We start from the raw sequence: 18,160 nt of genomic DNA, 5'->3' as shown, positions 1-18,160 counted from the left end.
GGTAGAGAAGGTTGGACACAAAGTTATCTCCGCATGGGAGGAAGGTGGAGGAGATTGGACGCAAGGTTATCTCTCTAAGAGAGAAAGGCGGAGCCAAAGTTCTCTCCATGGTGGAGGAGGTTTGACTCAAGGTTCTCTCCATAAGGGATGAAGGCGGAGCCGATGTTTTCTCCATGGTGGTCATACATTATTGTGATGATACATCATTGATTAGTATATTATGTAATAAATCTTTTATTCAAAATGTTTTTTGAGCCAACAAATTTAGTAATTAAAAAAGTATGCAGAAGTGAAAGTAATATACTTGGCTTAATGTGTTTATATAAACAGTTTCTAGATGGTGATCAAGAATATTTTTGTACCATACAAGAGTACATTTAGGTATAAAAAATATACTTTCAATAGTAACATAAATAAAAGATTTGTAAATGGATATAAATAAGTGTATTATAACAAAAATAAAATTTCTATATAACATACAACAAATTTTTTAATAAATTTAATTTCATTTATAAAACTTTAAACCCGCACATTAGGCGGGTCCTCATCTAGTACAGTATAATTAAACGGTTTGACTAAGAATTGAATTAAACATATACAAATTTGTAAATTTGAATGCTTGTAAATTTTGTTTCACACTCACTTATATATTTACAAATATTTATATATAACTTTTATACAAATATTTATATTAAATTAGAAATAAAATTTATATAAAATTTTTCCTGCAATTTACCCATGTAGGATAATGATTCAGATTAAGAATTATAATTGTTACAGAAAATAAAATCAAAACCTAATTGAAATCAACGTTACATAGGATTAAGAATTATAATCCTTACCAAAAAAAGATTAAGAATTAGTATGATTATTAAAAAAAAGCAAAAGAATTAAATCAAATATAATCAATGAGAATGATAAAAAGAAACATAAGAATAATAAAAAAAAAACCCAAAAAAACTATCTATTTTTGCATTCATTATCTTGTTCACATAGAGTAAACATATATTTCATACAAACTGGACAATGTTTTTAAAAAAAAATCAAAACTGAGAGAAATAAAATGTTTTAATGATAAGAAAATGTTTTAATGATAAGAAAATGTGAACTATGTATTGCTATGATGATAACAATAGTTGTTCCATTTACATGTCATTTATAGAGGTAGTCATGGTTAGGAGAATAAATCTTGGTGAGCAAGTTAGAAATCTTGAAAAATCTTGATTCGATATTTAATGTTTAATTCAGTTTCCATTTAGTTTTGTATGTTTAAATACCATATTTATTGTAATTGATAACATGAAAACCTCAAATTTGTTACTTAGGTATTGTTTCCTATTTTAATGGATTGTTGATTTAATTTTTGATTCCATGATCTGAAGATTGATTCCATTTAGGATTTATAAGTAGAATGAATAATTGTTACCATTGTTTTAGGGAAGTTTAGGATAATGGTTCTTAATATGGTTCTTAATATGATAATTTCGATTTAGAAAAAAAAAAGATTAAAGGAAAACATAATATTGTTGTAAAGATATTTTAGGAATTTTCGGTTTTAGTTATAGTTTTTTGTGCATTTTTTTTAGGATCAATGTTGTAAATAAGTTTTTAAATAAGTAAAACTAAAAGGGTAAACCAAAATATACTTCAAAAATGTATATATAGATTATTGTGAATTTATAACTAAAAATGTCTGTTATTTAAATATATTCAATTCTCATTTACTTATTTAGAATTTTTTTTTTAAAGTTTTTTTTAAATGGATTGAAAATGAAATAGTATAGTTGGTATAATTAATCTCCCTTCTTACGTAGTGTTCTGTTTGCTGGTACAGAGACCTCGCTGAAACTTCCGGCAAGCAGAATAAGCAGTTGTCACCAGAGCCGTGGCTATGTGTTAAAAAAAGAAGCATTCGCTTCCGGCCCTTTTTTTGGAAAAAAATTAAAGGCCTTAATTTTCCCAAATAAACCCAAGAGTTAGACCTAATAAAAAAATATTGTATGTGGTAAAAGGAAGAAGAGAGCAATGATGGTTCTAGAGAAATCGAGAAAGGAGATTTCAATTAGAAACTAATGTTAAAATAAATTAAGGTAACTAAAGAGACCCATTGTTCTCACTTCTCCCATCACCGCTAAAACAGTAACATATTAACTTATATTTCTCTTTGTTTTCTTCCTTTTTGAGAGTGTTGATTTCGAGAGTTTGGTTAACGATTTTGTAGCACAAAAGGGAAGAAAAATTATGTTTTAGAATTAAAATTTGGGTTGTACGCTTGTTTTTTTTCGATTATGTTGGTTATTAGTTTTAAAAAAAAAATTAAGGCAACATAATCCTAGGTCTATATAATCCTAGGCACGGTTCTAGTTGTCACCAGATATTAACAGTGTTATGCCGTTTGAGGTAGAGAAGGCTAGAAGATGATGAAACGGAGCCATCAATATTACAAAAAAAAATCAAGAAAATCTTTGGAAGAAATGTCATCGAAGGGGAAGGAGCAAAAGAGATGCATTAACAAGAAAGCCAGATGAGATTGCTAGACACAGTCATGCTTATGTTTGTATTGTTGTAAATGCTCATTAATTAATTGATTCTATAGAAATAACTTTTTGGTAGCTACCAAAGCAAATTCAATAGTATCAGATAAGATAAGATTTGTAATTCCTATTTTGATCAGAGAAGATTAATGAAAACAACTGATTTTGAAATAAACCACAAATACAACACAACATAGAAACAAAAACACAAACGTTATACAGTGTTACATAATAAACCTAAACTGAAGCTCAAAGTTTGAGTTGGATCAGTTTAGCTGATATATGGAAAACACTGATCGAGGTTCAAACCAATCTCCTCATGAGTATACCAATTATCAAGGGATCTTTCAAAATTAGTATCGAAATCAATGAGTTGATCAATATCCAGCTCTTGATCGAAATCCAAGTTTACTTCAGTAAAAGAGTTGTTGTTGTTGTCCGTAACGCAAAAGCTTTCACAAAGCGGGAGGATTTGATCTTGTTCTTCAGTGATGCCGTCTAAGATAAAACCGTTCTTCTCGTTGTTCTTCAGGTCCTCGTGATCATCATTAACGAAAGCTTGATTGTTATTATTATTAACGAAAGAGGCTTCATCCGCACGCAATTCCTTGAGATTACCCAACAACGTCCACATGGAATCAATTGCGTCACTAATCTCTCGCGGATTCTCCGATCTGACAAGCCTCTCGTTGTTCCACCAAAACCCTAACCCTAGATCCTTACGAGTCAAACAGATACCAACGTCCTCCCTCATCGCTTTGTCATCCTCGGGATTAGGAACGGGAACAAGGCGTTGTCCCGAGAGAAAAGCAGAGACAACGCCATCGACGAAGGAATGGCCGAAGGAGACGTTGGATTCGGAAGAAGAAGGAGTCGCTAAGACGGCGACTTGTGCACCGGAGAGAAGACAAAGTTGAGAAGCTTTACTGAAGAGTCCGTTACGGCGTTTTGACACAGATAGGTCCTAACGAGCTCTTCTTCATGATCTTCTTAATCTCAATCTTCGTCTTCATTCCACCTCTCTTCACCATTCTTTTTGTTTTGTTTCTTACGATAAGAGAGATATTAGAGAGTTTTTTTTGTTTCTTACAATCAGTGAGAGAGAGAGTTTTCTTTTGTTGTGATTTATTTGCCAAGATATATATCCAATTTAATTTCAATTTCTTCGGTTTATATAAAACCAAATTTGTCTATTGACCAAACCAATTTAATTTCAATTAAACCAATTTTGTCTATATATCCAATTTAATTAAACCAATTTTGTCTATTGACCAAACCAATTTAATTTCAAGCTTTGCTGAAGAGTCCGTTACGACGTTTGACACAGATAGGTCCTAGCGAGCTCTTCTTCATGATCTTTTTAATCTCAATCTTCGTCTTCATTCCACCTTTCTTCACCATATTTTTTTGTTTGTTTCTTACGATAAGAGAGAGATTAGAGAGTTTGTTTGTTTCTTACAATCAGTGAGAGAGAGAGAGTTTTATTTTGTTGTAATTTGCCAAGAAGATGCTTTATATGATGATTTCCGAAGTTGTAGTTAAAGGAAAAGGAAATAACCTTAACCTAAGCCCTCACATCAAAACCGATAACGGACATAATAAATTTTCTAAACCGAATTAAACCATTGCTTTTGGCGTCAAAATCCGCAGTCGTGTGGTTTCTATTTCCCACTCGACCAAATTGATCTGAATCGGAATCATTCTAGCGGAGAGAGAGAGAGAGAGAGTGAGAGTGAGAGAGAGGGGAAGAGGGCGTGGCGTAACAAAAAGGCGGCGCGTGAGATTCTAATAGCGTCGAATTCGGAAATGGGAGTATCATCGGCGGATTACGAAACAATGATAAAATTATAATACTACTAAGCCCATTACTTGATATTAAAAAATCAACGAGGGAGGAAGAAAGATTCAAAGCAACGGACAGGTGTTATTAAGAATACATTACGACATCAAAACCACAAACAAGAGAATGGTTCAGAAGACGTGTTTCAAAATTTTATCCCAATTATGTGCTTAATGCAAAACGGCTAAACACAGCCTTTGCCTTTCTTGTCTATCTGAATTCTGAAGAAGGAAAGAGTTGTCTCTCAACAGAAGAATCAAAAGAAGAGAAGCTTTTTGGTTCAAAGAACAATGGTATCAACCAAGGCTTCTGTAATCTTCCTCTCCAGTTCCTTTGGGTCGATCCACAATGAACTCTGCTCACGTAGTAGCTTCTTTCTCTCTTCGATCTTCTCTTCCCTTTTTATACCCATCATCTTCCAGATCTCTAGCTTTTCCGCTCTTTCTTTCATCTACGATTTATTATACAGAAAAGACAGGTCTATATAAATCAACAGGTCTAAGAAAAACACTATGCCCATTACTGCTCCAAGGCTGTTACCAAGAGAAATGAGGAACTCAAACAAGAATCAGAAACCAGGGAATGTGTACACTTCTCAGTCAATTTGCAGAAACAAGTACGTGAAATCAATTTTATCAGTCAGTAGACACTATTTTGGTAAATGTGTGCGTGTACAATGTTTCATCTACCTACAGGCTCGAACAAATGAAGCTTCTAACTAATAAGTTTCACTGCCCTCCCACAATTCCACTGAGAAAGCACCAAGATCAAGCATCGAAACCTATCTTATGTTTGATACAGGCAAGATTCTAAAGCTGGAACCAGAACAACAACAGCTACTGTAGAGAGACCATGCTGATTACAGGATTCATAGAAAAATCTCAACTTCTAAGCAACGATTATCCAAGCTCTTAGCTATACATCTCCAAAATTTTCTCTTCAAATCACAAAACACCCTTTTATATATTACTACACCTCAAACCACAACTAGGCAAAGTTCCCAATTTTCAAGAGGAAACAACACTTCGTTTCCCCAGATGCCAGACAAAGCTTATCCAGACCCACCCTTTTCCCCATTTTCTCCAAGAATCATCTCACACTAAACTAACTTGATTCAACATCCATCACAGTTTCTATACAAGGAAGAAAAGAATTGAGAACAGAGAAAGTGAGAACTCACCAGGGTTTGCCTGAACTCTTCATCAGCAATCTTACGTTCCTCAGCCCTAACCTTAGCAGCCTCAGCCTTTAACCGTCTCCTCTCCTCATTAGCAGCTCGTTCAGCCAACAACCTCGCCTCATCCTTAGCCTGCTTCTCAACACGAAGCATCTCAATCTCATGAATATACTCTTTACGATACACTGTAACTTTCTTTGCATAATCTCTCCTAAGCTGTGCAAGCTTCCTCTCTGCATCTTTCGGATCCTTTGGAGCTTCCCAGCTACCAATATAGCTTTCTGGCTCAAGAAAGTTGTGAGTCTCCTGGTGGTATCTATGATGAGTGGACTCAGCAGAGAAAGACCTGAGAGACCCAATCATGGAAGCGTTCTCACTCTGCCTCACGAGACGGCTTAGCTTATTGCAAAAAGCCATTTTTTTTTCACTGAATCTGAAGAGCGGAAATGAAAAACTCAAAAATACAGATTAAGATTCAAAGAAACATACAGAGAATTCGAAATTAAATCCCCAAAGGTTCTGGTTTTAATCTTGATTAATTAAGTTTATGAATCGGGGAACTCTACTTAGGTTAATGTAAGGAAATGCGAAAGTATAAATTGGGTGAAGAAGCTTACCTGGGAGGGATGAATCGACGGAGATTTGTGAGTTTGAGAGAGAGAGAGAGAGAGAGAGAGAGAGAGAGAGAGAGGGAGAGCAGGAAGAAGAACAACGGCGGTGAAACAAACCGGCGTTAAGCTATTTTTAGGGCTGAGAGAAATGAGTGTAATTTGTATTCTTTTTTTTTTTGAATATTATTTTTTTGGTATAAGTTAAAAGGCTCTGCATTTGCTCATAATATATAAAATATGTTTATTAATATATACATATTTAAAATTTTGATTGGTTAACAAATTTTTAAAAATAGGTAAAAAAAACAAATTTTTAAAAATTAATTAGTAATTCTAATGATAGAGAAAGTGAATTATTTTTTGAGAATATTGTCTATCCGGCCATGAACAGTAAACAACTTATTCTCAAATGCCACTTTCGTTTTGGGCTACTCCCGCATGCCATAAACTCAATAAAAGAAGACATTTTTATCCTCCCTCTCAAATGTCAGATGAATTAAAAAAAAAACAAAAAATCTCTTTCTTCTTCGTAAAACGCAACCCGTTCGACTTCTCTTTTTAGAGAACAGTTTCCCTTCTTTCTTTTTCGTCTAATCTTGTCGCCGAAACTAAACATCAGATCCTCTGCTTCTTCCGCCTCTTATTGCCGAAGTCGGTGATACAGAGAAACCTACTTCCGAACCCGACTCTTGGTATTAGAGATAACTTTTCGCTTGTTTTTTTTTTATTTTTTTGGAAAATCCATCTAGATCCATAAACCTTAACTGGTCGTCTTTCTCGTGTTAGTGTGTGTGTGGCAAATCCCGTGAATTTAAGCGAGGGAGAGACAATGGCCGCTACCAACTCTCCAAGGTTTGACTGTGTTTATTGCTTGAAATTCTCATAGCCGCTTGAAATTCTGATAGACCAGTCAAGAGATCTACTTTGTTTGTCCACCAAATTTTCAAATTCAAACGATAGACCAAATATTTGCGAGACCTATTTGTAGATCCGACTTTTCTTGTCTACTCACAGTTTAAATCAAGATAGACCACTGGCCTAATGGTAGACAAATATTTGGTACAGACTTTGTCTACATTCGTTTTTTTTCATACTTTTTTTTGTAGATGCGTATTCGCACATTTTGGAGATCCGTGTTTTTTTTGTCCACCCACTGTTTTTATCACGATAAACCATTGCCTTACTGATAGACAACCATTAAACATGTTCATTGTAGACCTTAGCTTTTTTAGACAACCATTAGAATTGGTGTTTGTCCACCTTTCCATTTTAACATGATTCCGTCTCACTAACTTCTAAGTTACCAAATGTGCAAGGTAGCTGGGTCGATGGACGAGATCCACCAAGAGAGGTTTTTGTCTACCGTTATTCTCCACCATATTTAGTCCCTTTACATATGCCTCTCATTCTTATCTTTCTGTCTACCGTTACATGTCCACCATATTTACTTTTGACCCTTCTATTATGCCTCCAATGCAGGTCTGATGAGCACGGTGGAAGTGGGTATATTATGTCTCGGGAGGATGAGTTTCAACAGTCAAGGTTTGACAACGAAAGCGCCGAACCTATAATACATCAGGTGGACCAGTTACGGCAGACAGTGTATGTCAACACATAACTTTTGAAATTATCATCTTATTGTCTACCGTTACTTGTCCACCAACTTTAATTACGTTGCTCGTAATTACGCCTCCAATGCAGGTCTGATGACCACGGTGTAAATGCTTCTATTATGCATACGGAGGACCAGTCTGTACCTAGTGTGGCCACTGACATTGATGTGCCAATAGTGGACCAGATCAGAAAGACAAGGTAGATGTCCACTAAAAGATAGACCAATTCTATCTTTGTACGAATACACTAAATGTTTAATGAACATTGTTGTCATCCTATGTACAGGCTGGGTGAAGTGTTCGAGGTTTGTAGTAATCCCTTGCCTGCGGAAGCTACTCAGGATATTGACGTCTCCTTACTCCCTCCTAGGTTATTTGCGACTAATCGCTATCCTGCTAGAGGTCGCATCAATTCATACTCAAAGCCCGAGTATCTGCTGGACATTGTTGAAGATTTTTAGGGAACTCCGGAGTTTCAATGGCTGATAGCATCTCCGTTTGGACATCTATTTCAACTACCGGTCCGCAAAAGCTCACTGTCTAGTAAACTTGTCCACCAGATTCTCTGTCGTTCCCTTGTAACCCGCAAGCTACACGAAATGTGGTTTGTATTTGGCGGCCAACCTATTCGGTTTTCCCTTCGTGAGTTTGGTCTCCTAACAGGCCTGAAATGTACACCTTACCCTTCTGAGTTGGAGACGAGGAAGTTACAAACACCAGACGAAGGCTGTCAGCCTTACTGGTATACTCTTGTTGGTCCAAAAGACTCGTACTCAATCCGTGACATTGTTTAAATGCCTAAGCAGGATAAGTTGTTGCCTAAAGAAGATAGAATGGACGGCCAACATAGGATACGGCTTGCACTCATTGTTATAGTAGAAGGTATACTGGTTTGCGACTCCTCAAAGATTAGAGCATCAGAGGAAGTAGCAGAGATGCTGAAGGACTTGCAGAGTTTTGTCAACTACCCATGGGGAAGGAAATCCTTTGAACGGACGATAGAGACAGTTATGGTTGGCAAATTCAACCGATCTCCTGAAGTTTTAAGCAAAAAGCTGATGCGGTCCCATACTACCACACATGGCTTCACCCTTGCTTTCCAGTTGTTGATACTAAATGCTATCCCCATGTTAGAGAGTTATCTTCCAGACGCTGATGATGAGCTAAATTTTACGGACCGCTCAGTTCAGCATCTTACAAATCTGAGGTCATTCCACAATTCTAACATCCTCAAAACATAAATGGCAGAAAATGTAAGTTCTTTTGTATGTTATCCAAGCAGCGAGCTTTGTTAGATCTTATCTTTATGTCATCTCATTTTCACTTTGTCATAAACAGCTTGACGTCGAATGGATTATCCACTCTAACGAGCAAGTAGACAGAATGGCAATTTCTTGGAATGACGAGGTTGAAGATCATCGAGTTGATTACATTTGCCAAAAACTCAAGGACGGCCACGAGTTTAAGCTTCATGTCTGGCACGGAGGACTTGCGACTCTCCCACTTATGGGTATAGTACAAGATGGACCTAACCAACCAGTGGAACTAGCTTCCAAACCGGCAACTAAGTCTACCCTTCCGAATACCACAAAACAAAACAAAGGCAAACGGAAACCGAGTGCGTCTGTGGGAGAAGAAAATGTTCCTCTGCATTCTTACACTGCACAAGAGCTTCTCTTTGAGGTTGACCGGAAAAACAATGAACACTTTGCCAAAATTCAGGAGATGTGGGCTGCCGAGAAAAGTCTTTTAAAGGTCAAGATTTATGATGATATACTCAACACTTTGATGAGAAAAGGGGTTTTCTCTAGCTCACCACCTACCAAGGAGCCAAACTCGATGGAAAAGTTCAACCAGTCAAGATGGGATAATTATGGGGTGGACATCGAAAACATTGTCACAACTATCAACAACAAGATCGAAGACTCAAAGGTTAGCAACTAGGGATCTACTAAATATATGTCTTTACCTGTTTTTACTCCTCATGCCTAACATGCTCTGCCATCGTAAATTAGGAGGGGAATGATGGACTAAATGAGGACACTCACAGGACAGATACTGTTGATTTGGGCAACTCCTCTACGGATGAGGTTTGACATAATCACAAATGCATTATCTTTCTTATTTAACATATTAACACCCTGCATCTAGTACAATTATTTATTCAGCAGGAGAAGGATGCATCAGCTGATGAGGAGGACAACGCAACAGAATCACTACTTCTGGATCAACATGAGGACTCTCACTGGACACCTGATGATGAGCCTGAGAAGCCGCTACTGTCCGAGTAACCCAGTAATACACATGAGCCACCACACATTGACATAGAGGATCAGATAAACATCCGTAGGACAAATCATGATGTTTAACACAACTTGTCCACTGTCATGCACTTATGTCCACCGACATTTTCAGGAGCATGATACGGTTGACTCAACGGGTAACCAGGAAACAAGCATGTCTGGTCGTGACCATTCTGACGCTGAGAAAGATATTGTGTTTGACTAGGAGAACATTACTGGAACTGATACAGATTCAGATGGAAATGCAGATGCAGATGGAGATTCAGATGCAGATGGAGATGGAGCTACAGATGCAGATGGAGATGCAGATGGAGATGCAGATGGAGATGGACATGGAGGTTCAGATGGAAATGGAGATGGACAGGCTTTAGATGTATGTCCATCTGAAACAAATGCAACAGTTGTTGAGGTATTTTTGATGTGCAACCAATGGTTTTTGAAAATTATTCACATTCGTATGTCCTTCCTAATGGCAATAGTATCTTATAGGTACCCGCCAAAGCTACTAGGAAACATCGTAACCCTATTGCCGACCAATATCTAACTCCACTTCCGACGAAAAGAAGTAGGACAGTTCCTAGGCGTTATGGCTAGTGTTCTACTTCCACTAAAAGCCGTCAAACCGTCAGTTCAGCGGAAGTTTTTGGCTCAGCTTAAAGCTTACGCCAAAAAATATATACCAAGTTGCACTCATTTTCGTCTACCTTTACCCTATGTCTATATTAAACAAAACGATGGACATGATCATAAATTGATGGACATGATCATATTTTGCAGAGATTGTATCATCGATGGTATCAATGTCAAGCGCAGTTTCTTCACGGAGTTATACACGCCAAAACACTGGGTTGATACCCCTGTAAGTTACTTCCGACCTTTCAAACAGTTTTTTATCAAGTATATTATTAATGGAGTATTAATTGATGAGATTATTTCAGCACATGGAAGCAATGCTCAGCCTGATCTGGAGGTGTTATGGGGATACGTTTCGCGATTCAAGGATAGCTGTCCTTGAAACCTGGTTCTCCAACATGTTAACCACTGAATTGGTGCGTTTCCAGAATTGCAAACATAAGGATACCTTCTCCTGGAACAGCATCATTAAAAACTACGTTAAAGGGGTTGACAATAACCGATCTGCAAGACTGGCATGGTACACCGACGTTGATACAATTTGCGTTCCTATGAACTGGGGGAAACACCACTGGATCGCACTAGCTATTAACCTGAAAAGGCCCACATCTTTGTTCTTTGATCCGTTAATTATCAACAATGGTCCCAAGAAGCTCCCGCGCCTTATGAAGCCTTTCATGGATTTGCTCTCGATCATTGTCAACACTTTTGTCAACCCAGAATCGACGGACGTCCCTCTGCCAAAGGTTTTTAGTATGGCGAGGTTGGAGAATGTTTACTAGAATGAAAGGACCAGCGACTGTGGCCCACTTACCGTCAAGTATATCGAGCTCCATGCCCAAGGAGTAATGCCAGATTCCCTTACGGAAGAACTGGTGGACAAATTTCGGATGTCATCTGCGATAGATGTCTACCAGGAGTTTGTTGTCTCCTTATGAACCCCCATTTCTCTCTTCTGTTTCCTTTCCTTATGAAAATATTGGTTACCTATTGTACTTTTAGTCCTTCATTATCCTTTTGTTACTTATTTTAATTAGGACCCAAATATTTATGTAAACAAGTGGGTGGAGCCCAAATGCAGGCGTGTTTCTTTATGTATAAGTGGAAGTGATGCATACTTTACCCCTTCTCTATGCTTTCTACAGTTGAGCCATATCACTCACGTCTCTGTTGCGTGTTCACAGTCTAACATCTAACAATTCCTTTTTATAAGGGTTTAAAGTGAAACTAAGAATATTTTGGCCAAATTACCCTTATTAATTGTCATTAAAAGGGATTCATCTACCTTCTATACCGACATAGCCCATAAGTCCTCTATCCTTTCTTTCCCCTCTTCTCTACTCAAATTTTTCAGAGAAAAAATGGGTCAGTATAGTTATTCTAACCTTTCATCTTCATCCGCCTCATCTAATCAGTGTCAGTTTCAACCCTCGGCTTCCCCTTCATCTGCTTCGTCTATTAGGTCTCGACGTTATGGCGATCATACATATGGCATACCTCAGAAGTGCATTTGTGGTAGCCATCTTAAAACGTCTACTAAAACCGAGGAACCAGGCTTTGGACGTATTGTCTATGAATGCAAGAGAAGTGGTGTATGTATTTTTACTTGTTCAAATTTTATAGGCAACGATCTCTCTCTCTATATGTTGTTCATTACCACTTCCTAATCTATAATTTTTTTTTTTGCAAAACTGGTGGACATCACTAAAGCAAGTGGTGGGACAAAGCCATTATGGAGGACATACACGACATTAAGGCGAGGTTTTCGGAGACAGATGACCGTATGCTGCGGTTCATAACTTACATAGACGAGGGTGAGAGATGTGATCCTCGCACTGTCCTTTCTCGTGTTAAGACGAATTCGGAGCAGATCGACAACCTCCATGAGATGATCGCAGAGTTAAATGATGGGTACATGGACTTCAGGGCTTTTGTTCAGCGATTCCCACCTCCTACCACACACCCAAAACGCACCCGCACAACATATGCTTATGTTTTGTGCACTTTAATTTCTTGCATTGTCCTACTCTTTGCATTTGGGTTTTGCATTAGGAAATTTGAAAACTGAGTCTCATCAGGCGAAAATGTCCATCCATGATGGACATTTTTCAAAGTTTAATGTTGTCTACTTCTCAAACAATGTCTACCCCTCTATCTTACTCGATAAATTGTACTGTATTGCCTTTTTAGTCCACCTTTTTATCTATCTTGTTTTTATGTCTATTTTTTAATGAATACTTTCTATTGTCAACAAGTATGGTGGTTGACAACTTTATTGAATATCCAATAGATACTTTAATAAAGATACAAAATAAACAAACAAATTGCAAATGTTCCTAAAAACAAATTCAAAATATATTACAATTAAGATAAAAAAAATACGACCGACAGACATTTCTAATGATAGACGAGGAATTGAAATTACAACTCGCAATCATCAAACCTTTAAATCTGTCTACCAAGGTTACTGATAGACATGATAATTACGATAGACAATAAAAACCCGAGCCCATTGTTTGTCTACCTCTAATTTATATTGTCAGAAAGTATTGTGGTATACAATTTTATTGAGAAAGATAGACAATAATCACACAAAGTGCCAATGCTCCTAAATGAAACATAGTCAATAGTCATTACAATTTCGATATACATAATACGACCGACCTACATTGCTAATGATAGACATTACAAAAGACATTAGAACTCGGAATCATCAAACCGTTCCACCTGTGTACCAAGGCTACTGATAGACATGATAATTACGATAGACAACAACAAACAGAGCCTCTCTCAGCCTACATACATGAAAGCCACATGCAAAATAGTTATGTAGCCTTTGTTGATAATCAACCATGTCTTAGTTTCAAAAAGAGAGTACCAATCCCAAACACATGCATGAGGTGCCTCCTACAAAATACATTGCTACTTTGGAACCTTTCATTCAAATCAATATTGAGCATGTTTTCCTGTTGTGTCCCACTCCAAAACATCTTCCACACTTGCTTGGTGTCTTCCTCTTTTTCCTCTAATTACATCAAAAGAAACATATTAGTACACTTCAAAGGTTAGCAGAACCAAAGTTATTACCCATGGAAATCTTACTATATGTTGTTCTCTTTGCGACGGTATCCTTTTCTTCTTCGGCCTCCCACCACCGCGTTTTGTACGAGGTGGATTAACAGCCTCTACAGTTACAGCCTCTGGAATATCGTTATCCCTTTCTTTTGGAACTGACATAATGATTTGTGAATATTTTTTCCTCCACGGCTCAACAAAGTAGAACTCTCCAATTAGGGTGTAAATATCAATTTGCAGCACTCCTCTAGCAGCTAAAGCATGACAGCAGGGCACCTTCAATACATCAAAGACCCGACAAGTGCAGGTTTTATTCTGTAAGTCCACCGTGAAAACAATTCCTCGTCCATCGTTCACTTGGTAAATCCACTCGCTTGTTGATAGCACACGACAGTCCACCGCGTGTTGTAGGTGATCTATAAGTATTTCTTCGATTTCCGGGGTGCATCGTGTTTTCGCTTTATTTGCCACTTTCCTCCTACAATAAAACCACCTTATCAACATTGCTCGTAAGAACTCCACCATGGACACGATCGGGTAATCAACAGCAGTTTGCATTGCTGCATTCAGCGACTCAGATATGTTGCCACTCATTATATTGTAACGATCTCCGGGGAAGTGAGAAAGTGCCAGTGTGGTAGTCCTATTTCTGTAAGATACGAAGCACATGCAGGTTTACGGTTCTCTATTTCTCTCCACCAATAACGGAAATCGCCAACTGTGTATGCCCTTGCAGCTTTAGAAACCATTGCAGCCAAACCTTCGCAATGAAAGTTGTGCTTCACATTTCTAAATAAATGAACAGAACAGGCCCCATGTTCCGCCAAAGGATACACTCTACGCAGACCTGCATATATTGATGCATGCATGTCTGAGACAAATACTAACCCTTCTTCATCTGGCACAAATTTCTTCAGATTTTCAAAGAACCACACCCATCCTCCTTCATTTTCCCCATCAACTACTCCAAATGCCAAGGGGAAAATTTGCATATTTCCATCTTGTCCACTCGCTGCAACCAAACAACCTTTATACTTCCCTTTTATTGATGTGCCATCAATTACAATCACTTTCCTCAAATATTGATAACCAGATATGCAAGTCCCAAAAGCAAAAAACAAGTACTTGAACAATGCATTCCCTTTTTTGTCCACCATATTGTGCATTGCAGTCAACGTCCCTGGGTTTGTTGACTTCAGAAAGTGCAAGTATGTAGACAGAAACCGATAATTGTCTTCTTCATTTCCTCTGGCCTGCTCCATGGCAAGCTCTCTCGCATTCCAAGCCTTCGTATAAGAAATTGTCAAGTGCAACAGAGACAAAACTATATCAGGGAGGTCGCATGGTCTTGGTCCTTTCTTGCCATTTGCAAATTTGGCCTTCAGCAGATCTGCCAATATTTTTGCGGTCGCTTTCTCACCATATCTCGCCCGTGCTCCGACATCGTAACTGTGCTTCAATGTCAGTGTCTTAATCTCCAAGTTTGTCGAATTGGCATGGGTTGTTGCATACACTCTCTATCCACAGTTCCTGTCTATGCAATTGGCTATAACTTTGCCTTTATCTGACTTACTTATCCGGAAACAAAACAGCCTTGTCATTGCATAAAGGGACAACATCTTATGCATCTCCTTTTTGTTTGCAAATATTCTTCCAACATAAAGTCCGTCGGTTGCCATTTTTAGATCCATATTCCTTTCTTCCTCTGGGGCCCCTCGCATATTGTCATGCACTGGAGGAGCATCATTCATTAAATGAGGATCGTCTTCACTTATTATTGCTCTGTTACTCCGGAAATAGTCCCGTTCACGATCCCTCGGTCAATCACGCCCAACCCATCGTGCATCTCCTCCAAGCCAATGCCAAGAATTTCACTTGTTTGCCCTACAACATTGTCATGCACTGGTGGTGCATCACCCATCCTTGTAGTTTCACTATGTAAGATGTCCTCATAAGGCACTGGTGGTGCATCAGATCTCACTGATGGGTTGTGTAGCACTATTTCCATCCATGTAGTAGCACTTACATCATCCTGTGCGACGTCCTCATTCACATCAGATATCATCGATGGGTTATGTGGCACTATTCCCATTGCCATCGCTTTAGTAGAACTCACATCATCCCAGGCGACGCCCTCATTCGGCAACTCACCATCTAGCTCTATTCCTAGCCCAAAACCAATAGGATCCATTGCCCTCTGCACCCTACCTTTGCAAGGATCCCATTCTGGCGGGTATTCTTTGTTAATCCGTTCTGTCCACTCGTCAAAATCATAGTCTGGCGAGTCTTCAAAACATGCCAAATCTTCAAAGCTCCCCGATGGACCACTTCCATCTCTGTACCCTTGCTCGACAGCCCCTACTTTACTCTTCCCATGCTTGTCAGCTACTATTGGTTCCTTGCGCACCATCTCCGCACGATGGCTTTCTTCAAAATTTCTCAAACATTCTAGCAACAATTCATCGGGGACTTCTCCGCTCGATGGACCTGCATTGTTAGCAACATTGTTATGTCATTCATTTCCTTTACTATTATGTCCACAGTAAGTAGACCAGAAATGCTCTCCACCAGATGCCAGATCGTCCTTTCCATCTGGGTCGACCAACATCTCAGTAGTGTTTTTTTCTCCACCGGTAGACACACTGTTATGTCCTTTCTCGACGTCTGGTCCATCTTGGTCGACCAACATCCCAGTCGTGTTTTTTTCTTCATCGGAAGAGACACTGTTATGTCCTTTCTCGACGCTTGGTCCATCTGGGTCGACCAACATCCCAGTCGTAGTTTTTTCATTTTCGGTGGACATAATATTATGTCCTTCCACGATGGACGATAGTGTATTATTCTTCAATGAAACATACAAATACAGTCCACCACACTCTTCATTCTTCACTTTAAACTGTTGAAACTCAACATCACTGTCTACTGAAACTGGGGGCATCTTACCTTGTGTAAAGACAATTGTGTCTCATGGGTGCCAAAAGCTTAACTCCATACTACTTTCCTCTTCTTTGACACCCAAAACCTCTCCAATCTTGGCCTTCAAACCCGCGAACGAAGTATCTTTGTCGATAGAAAAAAATCTTGCCATTTGCCCATGACGAACAGAAAACTTCCACACCCCAATATCTGAACATGTCCATTCACCCAGCAGGAGGCACATTCTCCCGAACATCTGCATCATTAATGAAAATCATTTTTTCACTCAATTAATGCAGAAAAATTTGCATATGCCCAGATTTAATGCAAGAACATCCTTCTATCATAACCGACCATATTAAATGAAGTGATCCCTTAAATGAACATAGAGACATACCTCCCAAATTCCACCTTCTTCACCTAACCTTATCTTCTTCAAATCTGTTTAGGTTAGAGAAATTTTGTCCTAAACAAATGACAGCATTAACTCCAATAAACACCTTTTACCACACTTTTGCGTCGTAAATCTCTGTCCATCTAGCCATAAATGCATGTCCCATCGCAATTAATTTCTTTTTTTTGAATTCCCCCGCCTGTTTGACGTCCCTCAAACAAGAGGGTATGTTTGTCATTTCAAAGGAAACTAACCCCACAAAATGGCATTTTTGGGGACAAAACGAAAAACTGGCATTTGAGACAAATTCTCAAACGAAAATGGCATTCTTCATGAAATTCCCTTATTTTTTTGAAACTAATATATTTAAAAGATTTTATTAGTCTAATATTTATTTAAATTACATTTTTACAGAAATTAAATGTTTGTTTAATGGCATTGGTATGGTATGTAAGTTTTTACAAAAATAAGGTTATAACTTATAATTCTACTAGAATTTGTATCCGCGCACGCGCGGGATTTAAATTTAAAATATTTCTTATCAATAGAAATTGTTGAGCTCAAATATGATCATTTCAATTTTTGAGTATAAATCTATTCATGTCTATCTATAAATTTATACATAGATTTATAAATCTATTTTTGAGTGTGATCAACATATACATAGATTTATAAATAGTAAACTTACTTTACTCAGTGATATACAACATATACATTTTTAAAGATAATATTTCTTTGTTATATCTATTTGCGATTTTACATGGGATTTTAGTTAAAAAAATTATCAATAAGAATCATTGAATATGAATACAATTTGAAGATTAAAAGATAAATCTATATAAACAGCGTACTTATTTTACTAATATATATAACATATATTTTCTAGTGTCGCAATAATAGTGTCGACAATCTTCTAACCTTTTATCTTTAAAAGAGTTTATTTCATATTCATAATTTTAAAAGTTCTAACGTCAATGTCGATCGTTGACCTAATTATAGAGACCATTTAAACATATCGATATCCTACATTAAATGCGAATATACAAAGTTTCATGAACAGTTTT

At 37.7% G+C, this 18,160-nt stretch overlaps 4 protein-coding genes across 4 annotated transcripts; all 4 read right to left on the bottom strand.

The window, feature by feature from the left end:
* Positions 1-2,805: 2,805 nt before the first annotated feature.
* LOC104763275 (agamous-like MADS-box protein AGL97) lies at positions 2,806-3,935 on the bottom strand. The gene is made up of 2 exons (XM_010486673.1): positions 3,858-3,935; positions 2,806-3,498 (listed from the first exon to the last, which is right to left on the bottom strand). Exons 1-2 carry the CDS (start codon positions 3,933-3,935, stop codon positions 2,806-2,808), a joined length of 771 nt encoding a protein of 256 aa, XP_010484975.1.
* A 501-nt stretch (positions 3,936-4,436) lies between these two features.
* On the bottom strand, positions 4,437-6,383 carry LOC104760903 (uncharacterized). Its single transcript, XM_010483898.3, has 3 exons — positions 6,169-6,383; positions 5,555-5,984; positions 4,437-4,825 (listed from the first exon to the last, which is right to left on the bottom strand). The coding sequence occupies exons 2-3, from the start codon at positions 5,966-5,968 to the stop codon at positions 4,655-4,657; spliced, it is 585 nt and encodes a 194-aa protein (XP_010482200.1). The 5' UTR covers positions 5,969-5,984; positions 6,169-6,383; the 3' UTR covers positions 4,437-4,654.
* Positions 6,384-13,759: 7,376 nt separating this feature from the next.
* Positions 13,760-15,486, bottom strand: LOC104763274 (uncharacterized). The gene has a single exon (XM_087497801.1). The coding sequence runs from the start codon at positions 14,453-14,455 to the stop codon at positions 13,760-13,762; it is 696 nt and encodes a 231-aa protein (XP_087353927.1). The 5' UTR covers positions 14,456-15,486.
* On the bottom strand, positions 14,472-15,230 carry LOC147922831 (uncharacterized). The gene is made up of 3 exons (XM_087497800.1): positions 15,207-15,230; positions 14,675-15,072; positions 14,472-14,565 (listed from the first exon to the last, which is right to left on the bottom strand). The coding sequence occupies exons 1-3, from the start codon at positions 15,228-15,230 to the stop codon at positions 14,472-14,474; spliced, it is 516 nt and encodes a 171-aa protein (XP_087353926.1).
* Positions 15,487-18,160: the final 2,674 nt, after the last annotated feature.

The sequence above is a fragment of the Camelina sativa genome, chromosome 18 (assembly GCF_030686135.1).
Source record: "Camelina sativa cultivar CO46 ecotype springtype chromosome 18, ASM3068613v1".
NCBI classification, from domain to species: Eukaryota; Viridiplantae; Streptophyta; class Magnoliopsida; order Brassicales; family Brassicaceae; genus Camelina; species Camelina sativa.
The sequence above is the reverse complement of the archived record's forward strand: the minus strand, read 5'-3'. Positions and strand labels throughout refer to the sequence as shown.